This window comes from Malus domestica, chromosome 16 (assembly GCF_042453785.1).
Source record: "Malus domestica chromosome 16, GDT2T_hap1".
In the NCBI taxonomy this organism is placed as follows: Eukaryota; Viridiplantae; Streptophyta; class Magnoliopsida; order Rosales; family Rosaceae; genus Malus; species Malus domestica.
The window spans coordinates 15,021,212-15,036,189 of record NC_091676.1 but is presented as its reverse complement, the minus strand read 5'-3'; the positions used below and the strand labels follow the sequence as shown (position 1 = coordinate 15,036,189).

The following is a 14,978-nucleotide window of genomic DNA, read 5'->3' as shown; positions in this document are numbered from 1 at the left end:
GGAGTTCGCGTTGGGCAGGAGCAGAGAGGGCCGGAGAGGAGCATACGGGAGCGCGAACCCGACTAATTATACCAACCTATTGGAGAGGATAGCTAAGCGGGTGCGGAGTGTATTAAAATGGTGGGCCCAGATTATTTAATCTGGTGCTTATTTAATCCAAATGACTACCAAACACCGTACATCGTATTATTAGTACTATCCGGTGCCTTATACGGTGTGCCAAACAGGGCCTAAGGTGTCAAATTTTGGTTATTATTGATAAATATTCAGTTTTCAACATGTCTTCATCGGCTCATGTAGAAAAAGAGTAAGGAGTTGTCTCTTTAAGTTCTCAGAAAGGTTTAAAAAAATGGAACTTTAACGAAAAGCTCCCGGTACTGTTTACTTTAACGAAAAACCACATTTTTACACTAAAAAGTCAATCATGGTAATATTTACTTTACCCTTTATTTTGTCCTTATTGTTAAAACTCAAAATTTTCAAATTCTTTTCATTAGTTTTCCTTAAAAAAAAAAAGCAGAAAGTGCTTTTTTTTTTTTTTGAAATGTTTTCTCTTACGTACATGATAAAGTTCTATGTATGATCATGCAAAATTGTATATTTATTTATATACAAGTGGTATTCTACACCAAGGTATGTTTACTTACATGAAATAGAATTTGAAATTATTTTGATTTTTAAGTCCATGCGTTTTCTAAATTATAAGTATGAGAATAATTTCACTTCGAAATCCGTAATAAAAAACCTAGAAATCCAAATTCCTTTTCTTTAATTCTTCCTTTATTTTTGAGTTCTCATTTTCCCTCATTCTATCATTATTGTTAACCGTTAAGTAAACATGCCCTAAATCTAAACTACATGAAAAAAGATTAAAACTTGAATGTAAAAAGAGAAGCGCATTGTTCTAGCTAACTTGACTTCTCTTTAACAATCTAATATCTTCTTTTTCTTTAAACTATACCAAATGAGCTTCCTTGTAGATAGAGTTGTGTTGACACAAAAGAAGACATCCAAATCACTCTATTACTTTGCAAATTTCCTTGGATAGGGTTACCGTGAATCCAATTAAAGCACAGCAACGACAGTTAAAAGACTATCTGTTATCTTTCACTTTCACCTTCCTCCTCTTCATTTTATTTTCCTTTCTGAAACATAAAATTGTTGTTTTTTTAGTTTACGTGATTGCAACGGTGGACGAAATTTGAACGGTGACGTGACAGTCAGCAGTGTAAAGATATCCATGCGTTGAAAATTGTCTGCAGGTAAAATTGAACCCTTTGTTTCGTCGCAATGACAAGAACAGCATGCATGTAGGCCTTATTACTTTTCCACCCAAAGATAAGCCTACAACATTATCACATCCAATCAGAATTGGAGTTGGGGGATAAGCTGTGGGAACCTTTGCAGGAGTAGGACCAGTTTTGTGTTAATTTCAATCATAAATCTTTGGATATTAATATAGGCAGTTCCTATTTCGGGGGGAAAAAAACAGTGGCCACCTTCCCCTTTGTAATTTTCTCAACTACATATCTGATACCTTTGTTCCCCACTCATCCAATTCTAATTACTTTGCTACACTACAACAGATATCAATGTGCCTCTCGTTATTTTTATTTATTTATGTTTTTATAAGGATGATATTATGTCACTTAATATTACGGTTTACTGGTATTTCTTTTCATTTGTAAGTGAGAAGTTTTAGGTTCGATTGTCGTCAAAGGTAAATTTGAACCTCATCATTTCTAGTCTATTTTGAGGTTTAACCCAATCCCCTACCTCTCAGGCCAACTCCAAACCAAGTGCTAAAACCTATTTTTCCCTTTCTATTCCCCCTCCCCCCAAATCCATTCCAAGCCAAGTGAAAAATTGGACCTAAAACAAAGCCAAATACCGGCCCAAGTTTAGCCCGGAAATTGGTGTGGGCCCCACCAGTGCAACTGAAAACGGGCGCTTGAGGAATTAGAGATCGTAATTGGACATTTGAGAAAGATGCTGCTTTATGCTTGGCATGGATTTCTATTAACGAAGATGGTGCCGTTGGCACGAATCAAAATAAAAAGGTTTTGTGGGATAAAATTGTTGATAAGTTCTATGAAAACTCCAACGTCGGTCGAAGGGAAGGTGGTGGTGTTTATGATCGTTGGAAGGTTATCAACAAAGAGTGCACTTTATGGAAGGGAAGCTTGGAGAGAGCCATGGTTGACATGGCTAGTGGAAGGAGTGCCGCAGAAGTTGTGAGTTTCTTTGTTGATATTTTATTTGTCATGTGCATAATATTATTTTGCAACTAATTGTTTTTATGTATTTCTTGCATAGGGTGACAAAGCAATGGTAATTTACAAGACAAGAACTACACCTAAAAATCAAGCTTTTAAGTTGGATCATGCTTGGAACGTCCTCAAGGATTGTCCGAGGTGGGAAACCGATGCGGACCAACAATGGGTAAGATTGTTTCATAGTGAAGCCGCATAGACAAATGATGTAAATGAAGGTGTCGATGAAATGACCCCAACTTCTTCTTTTGCAAGGCCCCTGGGAAGAGATAAGCAAAGAGAAAAAGGAAATCCCAAGATCCGATTAGTGCACAATAGCTACCAGATTTGCAAGATTGACCGAAAATCATAGCTCTCGTGAGGAAGAAGCGGCCCGAATGTGTTTGGCCATTATACACAAAGGGGATAGGGAGCAAGAAATGTTCGAATGTAATTTCATGATGGAGGACCTTAGCAAATACACTCCAAAGAGGAAGAAGTTCTTACGTGATAAACAAAATGAAATTTTACTAAGGTATGCCACAAGGAGTATATTTCAAGATGATGATTCATCTAAAGGTTATATCCCAAGTCCACCACCAAGTCAAGATGGTGGATATCATTCTTAGGTTTATATAGTTTATGAATTATCGATTGTATTAAGTTTATGTGGTTTATTAATTATAATTATTGTACTGATTAAATTTATGACTTATTAATTATAATTGTCATTTGTATAGATGCCTTCAATAATTATTGTATTTTTTGTTGCACACTTTGATGTACAATAGATGCCTTCAATAATTCAAACGGCATTCAATAATTTTGGCAACGTACTAGACAAAAGACTTGTCACAAGAATACACTTCAATTTATTATTAGAAAATACCAACATAGTACACTTAAAATTATTACATAAAATAACAACATAGCACACTTAAATTTAACATAAGAACACATTAATACACCAACATAGCACATTAATACACCAATAACAAATTAATACACTTAAGATTATCTTTCATCATCCGGTCATGACACTCTTCTCTATCACGCTGCACAAATGAATGCCCCATGACAGAACCACGATAGCTAGATTCGACATGGTGCTCATATTGCATAAGCGAGTTTGCAAATTCAGCTTCTTCGTTGTTCATTTCTGCATCCACAGTTGCAAGGCTTGCTTGGTATTGTGTCATCTACATTGACATGCTACGCATTCTTCTATCATCCATTGATAAGATATTGATGATTTTGAGGAGGAGAAAAACACTTTGAAAGTTGGAAGATTGGTGAATATGTTGTGTGATGGTTAGATATTCAACCTATGCTTATATAGAAGGTGATTGAAGGTTTGCATTTCATGTGTGTAGGTTTGTGTTTCATACGTTTCATGTGTTTTGTATGTATTTGGTACGTGTTTCGTGTGTGTCATGTGTTTCACATGTTTGGTGTGTTATACATCTCTATCATGTCTTTTGTATGTGCTTCATATGTGTTATGTATGTATTGTGTGTTTCATGTATTTTGTGTTTATACATATCTATCATGATTTTCATATTCTTCCATAGTGTTTCATGAGTTTCATATATCAATTTAGTGATTTTTTAATATTTATCGGAATTTAATTATTTTTAGATTAAAATGTTCATAAAATAAATTTAGGATAGTCTACATAATTTATTTTTTAAAAGTTAATTTAAAAAAAATTAGCTTAAATTCATTCTTTAATATTCTGGGGTTAAAATTTTAGACCAGAAGGGTTGGAGCAAAAAAACTGTTTCTGGGTTAAAGCCTAAATTTTCTGGGCTAAAAATTTTAGGTTTTAGGCCAAGGGTTGGAGATGATCTTAGTGTAGATAATATTGTTTGTTCAGAAAATAATGCATATGTTTCAATATCCTAGTAGATAAAGTATTAGGTTTCCGCCCATGTGTCCTGGATTTGAAACTCTCCCGTTCTTATGTAATTGTCATAGTTTCGAACCCTATTCCTTTCCTTAATAATAATGATATTTTGAAAAAAAATGCTACTAATAGTGTTACTGAAAAACTCCACATCCTCACTACCAAAATTTTGTAATTTCTCATTCTATTTAATCATCCGTATTTGTCTAAAATTATATTTAGAAAGTAAGTCTGTCCCTTTTCCAACAGTGAATAATGCATGATTTATTGATATCTATAGGTTATTCTTGATTGAACCAATAGAACTTTTAATTAAACTTCCCAAATTGTAATATCATTTTTCTCAACCAAGAAATCAAAGAAACACCAAAATTTGATTTTCTAATTCTCCATGATAAAGTGAAAGAATGTAAGTGCAATTATTGGTGTTGGTGGGACTAGTCCAGTCCCTAGTGGAACGTATATAAGGCCATAACTTTCCATGATATACGACTTGATGAGTAGGAAGATCCTTTTGCACCAAAGATAAAAGACCGAGCTTTTGCTCAACCACTACTACCCTTGATTAGGACTTGCGCATAAACCTTATTTTCTTTTCTATCCACATATGCATGTATGTGTGTGTATATAGAGGAAGTCTTTAAGGGAATGGATTCTTATTATTATTTTTTATTTATAAAAATGAGAATTAGTTGTAAGGTTCACATCACATTAAATTTTTATGATCTGAACCGTTTATTTTTTAAGTTGCACCTTATAGATTATCCTCGTAAAATATTAGTCAAATCGAAAATATTTAAGACATCTAATTGAGTTAAAAAAAATTAACGAATATTTTGTTATATAAGAAACAATGAAATTTTATCTTAATAATTAAATAGGCAAATGATTTCGGATTGAATTGAATTTTTATAAAGATGATCTATGAATCGAGACTTATAAAATAGACATTTTAGATCGTTGAAGTTCGATGTAAAGTGGGTTCTACACTTAATCCTTATTTTTTGAAAAAAAAAATGAGGATTCCTTTTCATATAGGGCCTATATATATATATATATTTTTTTTTTTCTTTATAATATCATAAACCTTATTTTCCTCCTCCATTGACCTTGTGGTACCTTCCAAATTCCTAACAGACTTGTTTTTTTTTTTTTTCCAAACAGACTTTGGTTATGTGCAAGATACCTCCAGCCTTGTTGGCCTATGGTTATGGATATGTGACCCGTAGTATGAACTAGTGCTTGGGGGACCAACTTGAAGCGTCAATGCACCACATATTCATATGGAGTATTTGATCAAATTGTTTGAGAGAGTACCAACGGGGATTGGTTGAGTTGATAAAGATCGTTTACTTCGCAAGATCAAGGTTCGGTTCGAGTTTCGTTGCCGGCAATTCCTCTTGATGGGCTATCTGTAAAAACAAAAAAAGGACTAAAAGTCCCTCTATAAATCCTCAAAGAAGCTTGTGGTATATCCTAACCCTCGAAAGAAGTAGCTTCCTCTCCCTCTAAAATTTTAATCACCAAAAAATTATTTTGAGACAACCAAAGTTATGGCAATATCTAATTTTATCCATTCTCATAAATAATGCATCTATTTGAATGATGCTAATATCACATTGGGAAATTAAAATATGAGCTCTTTACTCTCTTACACTATGTTTGGATGAGAGAAATAAATTTGGAATTTTGATAAAAGACATAATTTATAAATTGACATGCACCAATTCCCTTGTTTGAATTCATAAACATGAAAATTTAGAATTTCAACGTGGAAAGAAAACTTGGAATTTGGGACCTCCAAGTCTCAAGTTTAAATTCCATGTAAATATGTGTCATTTCCAAATTTCTATGTTACACCATGTTTGGATGAAGAAATTTAAGATTATGACGAAATTTTAAAATGACAGAAATTGAATTGACGAGATTTTATTTTATAGAATTTATGAATTTTCTTGTTTGGTTAACCTAAAAGAACAATGAAATTGAATACAAAATTTGTTATTTTGAAGCTCTAAATCATAGAAATTGGGAAATGACACATATTTACATGGAATTTAAACTTGGAAATTGGAGGTCCCAAATTCCAAGTTTTTTTTTTCCATGCTGAAATTCTAAATTCCTATGTTTATGAATCCAAACAAGAAAATTCACAAATTCAAGAAATATTCCGTCATTTCTATTTCCATCATTTTAAATTTTTTTAATAATTTGAAATTTCCTTGTTACAGTTCAAGATTGCTAGGGAAAAAAATTCTATGGGCTCCTTCCTATCAATTATTAAACATAATATAAAGTTAATGAATACAATTAGGTGAATTAAGGCCGGTTTTATTGAAGAAAACTTTGGGTAAGCTAGGTTTGTCCCATGCGGCAACTCACTCAACTCTATTTGTGAGTGTGGTGTCGCATGTAACAACTTACGTAAATTTTCTTTACTAGGCAACTTCTACCTACAAGTTCTTATAATATTTTGTCCATTCACATGGATAATTAGCATGACAATAAACACCATCGAGACGGTGTTAATATAATCACAATTGAACTCTACCATAAAGATGAAAAGAAGCTGCTCTAAACAGCAAACCACCCCATTTCCCCATAAAAAAATAAAAGAACAAGACAGGATACAGACATCGACGGAAAACCGTTCTTAATCAAACGAATAATCACAGTGATAATTAATTAACAATTAATGGCAGTGCATTACGACTTTGGTTGTTTTATTCGTATTGGTAGCAAAAGGCAAACAAAAAAAATGATTAAAGGTTAAATATCTGACTAGGACAGAGGAAACAAGGGCTTGAATATTCATTCCAAGGTGTAAGGAACATGAAGCTGTTTATCTTTGGCAATTGGAGCTTAATGGCCGTCTGGATGTTATGCCGTTTGTTTGATGAGGAAATCTATGAACTCAAGTTTAAACTACATAGTGGAAGATCAGTTTTATTAATTACGATTAATAAAGTATGAGGAAGTGTGGTTGAGAGAGATTTTGACTGATGCGAAGTTTATGGTTTTCTCCACGTCAAGCTTTGCATTATTTAAAGTTTGGCAGAAAGGTGACCGAACCGAAGTGTTTAAGAATCGAGCTCGGCTCTAGCTAGATCAAGCTGAGCTCAAAGCAACCCAATTATATATGTATTGAGAGTTCAATTATTAAATTTTGGCGGTTTAGAAATAGAGAAAACATACGTATGATGTGACTTACATGCGTTGATATAGAAATGTATTGATAATACGTTTAGCTCATTTTATTAAGATAATGTCATGTCAATACTTCCATAACATTGATAATATATATACTAATAAAATAATAGAAATAAGAGTTATTGACCAAAATATATAATTTCTAGAAGAGAATGGTAGGAATTCCACTAACAGGGCAACTCAAATAATTGTATGCAAGATTAAGGGTCCATATTATTTCCTTAAATCTTCTCAATTAAGAATCAGATAGAACCCATCATAAGAATATTGAATTTGTAAGAATATTCATGTAGATGTTGTTCTTCAGAGAGGTGGTGATCAAGTGAGAATTGTGATGTATAAAAATGAGTTGTCAATAATTTGGGAATCAAGGCACTATGTGAGCATATAATACAATTGAAAGCTAAGGTGTTATGATAAATTTCTTAACAAGCTTAAGGCTTTACCTTAAAAATGGATGTGTTACAAAGAAATGAGTATAAGTGACTAATTTTGGTAGAGTCGGATAAATTTAAGGAGATAAAAAATTTTAGGAGCAAGATTTTGTTTTGCGGTTTTGTCTCACTTTCCACAAAACGGCATCTCATTCCTAATTGGGCCTTTTCATAGGATATATACAGAATGTGCTAATCAATCGACACCAAGGACGCATATGACAATGCAAGGTTTCAGATGGGACACCCAGACTTGAACAAGGTTTTTATTTTATTTTTTTATTTTATCAAGACTTGAACAAGGTTTGGTACGTGATACAAAGATAGAATTTCAACACTTGCAGATGAGACCTCAACTTGGTCAGCATGGTTGGCGAAAGGTGGATTCTTTTGCAGAAGTTGTGGGTTAGAATGTCACCCGGTGAGTTGGGCATTTTTAGTGGCCCAAAGATATTTTAGCCCAAATGATCATCTCTGAAGTGGAGTTTGGTTGCTTCCAGTAGTATCCCTTACCCATCACAAAAAATGTTCGTATTACTAGGAGAGATTATATTCACACACCCCAAATTACTTCTCCCACACCTTTTTACTTTTTTAATATTTTCTACACACCACTAACACTTGATAAAAAAATATTAAAAAATTAAAAGGGTGTGGAAGAAGTAATTTGGGGTGTGTGAATATAATCTCCCTATTACTAGTAGTAACATCTTTTTTAAGTATTGGTTTTATAAAAAATGTTCTCTTGCTTTGGTTTTGTTAATTTTTCATACGAAACTTTTTACATTTTTCAACAACTTCCGTAGCTCTTTCCTGTTAAATATATGAGTAAATCGCTTGAAGTTGAAAGCCAAGAAACTCCAAGAGTTTTAAAACTTTGGCGAATTGCTTGTTATGCTTTAAAATTTAATGAGATTTTGACGATCTTAAGAAGGCAGCCATTGTGTGTTCACAATTTACCTAATCTAACTCCTTTCCATTCTTGAATGAAAAACTTGTTGCATGATTTGTTTTAATCTTGGTTCACTTCACATGTTACAAATTTCCTTTTCAATTGGACTACTGCATCAAAGAAATACCAATAGTCGCATGATTTGTTTTAATCTTGGTTCATTTCACATGTTACAAATTTTCTTTTCAATTGGACCACTGCATCAATGAAATACCAATAGTTTATAAGTAACCTGGAGTTGGTTCAAGCTCAGTGCCCACAAAAAAAAAAAAACATGTAGGGAGCTCAAAAACTGGTTACATTGATACCAAATTTCAGTTTTATTGCTGGACCAGCAAGTGACACCTGCGCCTTTTACCAATTCAAAGAAAGTCGGTAAGAAATTGGCACCAATTATTCTAGCATAAGATGAGTTTTTAATTTTAGTTTTCTCGTATTACTAGTGCTTCTGTAATGCAGTTACAGCTGATGTGTTGTTTGGAGTATTGTCACATAACTAAATGATCAGCTTCATATAATTTGATTATTGTCGCAACTGAGTCAACAATTTTTCCCATTCAATATCATATGTTCACTAATTAGGTTGCTCCATAGGCCAAGGGTTGCCCTAGCAGATGTATATTTGGAGAGGAAGAGTTACTGGGACTGCAGGGTGGCGGGCATCGAAGATGAAGAATTTGATATAGGAGAGCACCGGCGACAGCTCCAACAGTTGGTCCACAAATATATATCCATATGTCTTTGAAATTCCATGAAACAATTGCAGGTCCCAGTGACCTTGCTGGGTTCATTGACCCTCCTGAAATAGGCCTGCAATGCATACATACCACAAAAAGATTTATTTCAGATTAAATCAAAAAATTCAGTGACTTTATGCAATTGCAGCATTTGTAGGTTTTGTAATTGTATAGACCTACCCTGTGATTAGTACAGCTAGTCCGATGGCAATGCCAACCACAAATCCAGACAAATGGCCAACCTGAAGAAAAGTTTCGAGTAGTGAACGCAAGAATCACTTGTTAAATATTCTTATAAGTAGGCACAACATTATAAATATGAAAATAATTTGAGAATGAGGATTGAATGTTTCGAAACTCAGGACATGGTATCATAGTCCTAAGTTCGAAACCCTACCTTACGCTTCCGATCCTCATACCTTCGGTACCATGTTAATTAGATAAAGATTTAAACCTCGGCCACTTCTTGTTTCTTTCTTTTGTCAATGATCCCAAAAACTTAATCTATTAGAGAATGAGGGAAACAATGTATACCAAGCTAACAATTCCGGCTATAAGCTATAAAAGAAAAAGGACGGAATTTTTTTCCTTACAGCTTGAGCTTGATGTGTCAATGACGCAGCTAGGAACATAATCATGAAAGTTGCAATGAGCTCAACCCAGAAGGCAGAAGCACAGCTTTGCAGTGGTCTGGTAGTGAGGAGATCTGGTTTTATGCCATAGATAAGCCTTCCAATATATGTTGCCAGAACAGAACCCAGTGTTTGTGCCAATGTGTAAAGAGGAACCTTGAAATTACATGAAAACAACATTAATTTAGTGCTTAAAAACCCTAAAAAATGATTGAGTTAAGGGTTGATTAGGTTGGAATGGTTAAGTACGTACCCTGGACCATGGAAAATGACCGAAGGTGGCAAAGGCCAATGTGACAGCAGGGTTGACATGAGCACCGGAGATAGACCCTATGGAGAAAATAACAACTACTACTGTTAAACCTGCTGTGGCTGCATACTCCAGAAGACCTACTTCACCTTTCATCAGCTGTGTGCTTGCTATGATCCCACATACACAGAACATCAAGATAAAAGTCCCCACCATCTCAGCCAAAACCTGCATGCTTTAACATATTGTAGAACAATGAAATTACACTCAATAGTAAGGGATCTAAAAATAAGCATGCAACCATTGTCCTGAAATTACATCACATAGTTCATGTTTAACTCTTTAGAGAATTTTGAAAGGCTCAACCTTTTCTTACCGCGCGTACAAGATTTGGATTTATCTGGAGTGGAAAACACAAGAACATTGAATTTCTCAAGACATTTCCACCATTTGACATTGCATTAGACCCCATTTCTTGGTCATCTTTGGAATGGCCACTGGTTGATGTGCAGTTTGAAGTTTGAGAAGAGGAAACACAAATTTCATTTGTAGAAAAGCCTTTCATTATCAAGTTTTCATGCACAAAGTTATTTGCAGATGAAAATGTTTCAAACTGAGTCTTTATCAGCCTTGTAAAGCTAGAGGTGCAAAGAACATGTACTATAGAAAAGCTGTATTTCTTGCATGCGACTTGGAGTCAATTGGCCAAAAAAGGCGAGTTAGGTTGGTTTGTTGCTCACAGTTTTGGCTCTTCAAGAAAAGGGTAATGTTATGAAGATTAAATTTGTAGATAAAACTTTGAAAACTAAAGGACATGAAAGTTGTTGATTGATTTATTACTTAAATATTGATAAACATACTCATTCCTATTGATGACACATCATTTAGTTTGTAAATTGAGTAATGCTAGGGAGACTAAATTTAAAGACAAAATTTGCAATCTAAATGAGATGTCACTAATATAAAATTAGCACGTTTATCAACGCTTAAGTAATAATCTAATCATTAATTTATATATCATTTAGTTTACAAAATTTTGTCTACAAATTTAATCACCCTAATATTATCCCCAAAAAAGGGCTTTGAATGATCCTTTGGTTTTAGAAATTTGGGTCTCCCACGCAAGTCTTGTGTTGCTCTTAAAAGGTGGATAGTTTGTGCTTCCTACCAATCTCACCTCTAGAAGGTGAACCATTTATCCTCAGAATCAACAATTTTGGTTGCTCTCTACCTTTTCCATTATAACTACGAAAATTTTCACAAAAGAAAATCTTAAAATCCACCTTTCCACAATCCATATTTTGTTGAATAGGAAACACCTTGGTGCTTGGTCACTCTTAAAAGTAGACAAGAAGTTTGTGGAGAAGTAACCGTAAAATGGTCATTCTTGGGCTTGGCCTTATTCGGTTTATTCCTTTAGCTAGAAATATTTTTGGGTCATAAAAATGCTTTTGAAAAGCAACTAAAACATTTTCTGAAGAAGTACATAAGACACATTTTTTTATAGTAAAAGATCAAATGCGTTTCTAACTTTCTAGTAAAAACGCTTTGGAAAGATATAATTATCTTGTTAATCTCTCAGTCTCTCTTCTCCAATATATTTTCTTCTTTTTCTTGAAATTGAATATAAAACCTTGTCTAAGATTAAAAACTAATTTTAATCCTTGACATTTAATTGTAATTTTTGAATATTAAATAGGTTGTAATAATTATTGAGTTTTTTGTTTGTATTTTATATATTGATTCTCATAAATAATAAAAATGTTACTTATCATTGTTCTCACAATAAGAAAAGTCATATATTATTATATATTTTTCATTGTGCATGAATTCCTCCATATATATAGATATATATGTATATGCATATTACGTACATATTGATACTACAGTTACGTACCGACACATTTGTACATATACATTCGTACCCAAACTTACGTACCGACACTTTTGTACCTATGAGTAAACTAAGGTATCTAAAGTTATGTACTAATACATTCGTACCGAAACTTATGTACCAATACTTCCCTACCTATGAATAAAATAAGGTACCGAAGGTTATGCATAAATTGTTTTTGTTTTGTTGTTGAATTTTTTAATAATAATAATAATTTGAATTTTGAATGAATTTGTATCTATTAATATGATTGGAGCACAAAAAATATACATTAATTATGAATGGGTAAAGAATTTCGAATTGTAACCCGAAGTTTTCATTCAAAATTTACCATATGAAACTCGTAGCTTTCATGCTTAAATTAAACCAATACATGTCTATAGAACCCGAATGTTCTACAATGTATGTCTATGGCTTTCCATATTCAACATTCAATGCCACCAATATTATCATGCAGCACCAATATAGGGCACAAAAGTTCACCAAAATTTTGGATTTGATATCTGTTCTACTTTTTGCTAAAAAGCAAAACTAGCTTTTGATGAAAAATCATTAAGCTCGACCTACTGGCTTGAATGCTCCGCCTGAAGCGCATGCGACCAATTCTAGCAGCCATAACAGATGGAAACCCCATCATGACTGTGGTAATGGGCGGCAAGGCCCACTATGGGCCCAAGGTCCATAGAACAGAGGCCCACCTAAGGGAGGAAATTTGACCCAGAAGCGCCAAATCCTTGCCCTCTAAGGCCCCAAACTTCAAGAATAAGGGAAATGTTATCATTCACTCGGATTCCATTAAAATGGACATGCTTTACCACTGTGGATCAAAAGATCATTGGTCACCCGTATGCCGAGCTACCCCCGAGGCTATTGCCAAGTATCATTCCCCTCGTGAGACTAACTTTGTGCATGTGGAACATCCCGAAGATGCTACTACAACTCTAGAGCTTTCAGATTTTAAGGAGGCATATGCTCCTATGGAAGAATAAAGTTTTATTTTTCTAAGACATGTTAAGTTATTTTTATACCCTTAGTGGGGAAGTTAGTTGTCTGGCTGATATTGCAACCACGCACACTTTATTGTGTGAGAAACACTATTTTATTAACTTCGTACTTAAGAATGCACATCTGACAACCCTTTCAGGCCCATCCAACCTGATAGAAGGATACAAAAAGGCTCGTATAATGTTGTCCAATGGTATTGAATTAACCATTAAAGAGGTACTTTATTTTCCACATTTCAGAAGAACGTTGTTAAGTTTTAAAGATATTCAAGATAATCAAGATCATGTTGAAACCACTGAAGAGCATGATTCTAAATTTTTTTGTATCACTTCTTATGAATATTGCCGGAAGTGTATTCACAAGAAACTGGAACATTTCCCGAGTGGGTTGTACATAACAACCATTCGAGCCCTTGAGACACACCACGTGGCAGACCCTATGGCTGGGTTCCAGGACACTCTTCTGCTTTGGCATGATCAAATGGGACACCTCGGACGAGATATGATGCATCGTATCCTTAAAGTATCTCATGGGCATCACTTAAAATCTTATCCCGGCCATCTGTTTTGCAAAGCATGCTCCCTGGGGAAGTTGAACATTCAACCCTTAATTACAAGGATTATTCACGACCCCCCTAAGGTTCTTCAAAGGATTCAAGGGGATATTTGTGGACTTATCCAACCAACATGCTGGCCATTTAGGTACTTCATGGTGTTGGTTGATGCATATGGACGCGATGGTCACATGTTTGCTTATTGTCCACACGCAATGCTGCATTTGCGAAACTTCTAGCACAAATTATTAAGCTTATGGCTTACCACCCTGATTATCCGATCAAGTTGATTTGACTGGATAATGCTGGAGAGTTTACGTCACAAACCTTTGACGATTATTGCTGGGATTGAAGTAGAACATTTTGTACCCAATGTTCACACCCAAAACAGCATGGCAGAAGCTTTCATAAATCACTTTCAAATGATACGTTGGACTTTGGTTATGTGAACCAATTTGCCGGTATCTGCCTAGGGCTATGCAATATTGCACGTAGCTATGTTGGTTTGCCTAAGGCCCACCGCTACCTAACCTCATTCACATTTATAGTTGGTTACTAGATACGAGCCTGACATCTTGCATTTACGTGTGTTTAGTGCGCAGTGTATGTGCCAATAGTGTAATATCTTGAAAAAAAAAAATTAAGTATATGAAATTGATATTCATATTTATGAATATGTGGGCAAAGTAGGGAAATGAATCACTAAATGGTTAAGAATATTTCAGTGGGGAAATGTGAAATCCTATTCCTGATTTTGATTATTAAATTAAGTATTTTGTAGTCGTATTAGTGGTTACGACGTATTTATATTTACGGCCAATAAGTGAAAAGATGAAAATGCCCTAGTTGGCTCAATGTAATTATACGAGGATGTATTTTATCCTCACATATTTTATCATATTCTTGATATATTTGGATAGAGGACGATTCTACAAGCACGTAGGCAAAAACCATTCGTCCATTGGAACAAGAAACGAAAAGTTATGGACGTTATAAATTCTTAAATAAAATAAAAATTTAATATTTTTGGGTATTATATTGGGAAGGGACCAATTAGAAAAAATAAATAAATAAAAAGAAAAGAGAGGAGGAGGATGGACAAACGGGGAGAGGGGAAAGAAGAAAAAAAAAATGAAAAAAAGGGAAGAAGGAA

The 14,978-nt window shown here is 34.2% G+C and overlaps 1 protein-coding gene across 1 annotated transcript; it reads right to left on the bottom strand.

The window, feature by feature from the left end:
• Positions 1-9,147: 9,147 nt before the first annotated feature.
• Positions 9,148-11,030, bottom strand: LOC103403895 (probable aquaporin NIP7-1). Its single transcript, XM_029096173.2, has 5 exons — positions 10,750-11,030; positions 10,377-10,601; positions 10,085-10,279; positions 9,672-9,733; positions 9,148-9,564 (listed from the first exon to the last, which is right to left on the bottom strand). Exons 1-5 carry the CDS (start codon positions 10,936-10,938, stop codon positions 9,333-9,335), a joined length of 903 nt encoding a protein of 300 aa, XP_028952006.2. The 5' UTR covers positions 10,939-11,030; the 3' UTR covers positions 9,148-9,332.
• Between the last annotated feature and the right edge of the window lie 3,948 nt (positions 11,031-14,978).

What these genes read in the sequence shown, in the direction of transcription:
- LOC103403895 (XM_029096173.2), bottom strand. Translation starts at nt 10,938, where the DNA reads ATGAAAGGCTTTTCTACAAATGAAATTTGTGTTTCCTCTTCTCAAACT. An exon ending in ATCCAAATCTTGTACGCGCG is followed by an intron (nt 10,602 to 10,749) that starts GTAAGAAAAGGT and finishes TAAAGCATGCAG; the next exon opens with GTTTTGGCTGAGATGGTGGG. An exon ending in TGACACATCAAGCTCAAGCT is followed by an intron (nt 9,734 to 10,084) that starts GTAAGGAAAAAA and finishes ACTTTTCTTCAG; the next exon opens with GTTGGCCATTTGTCTGGATT.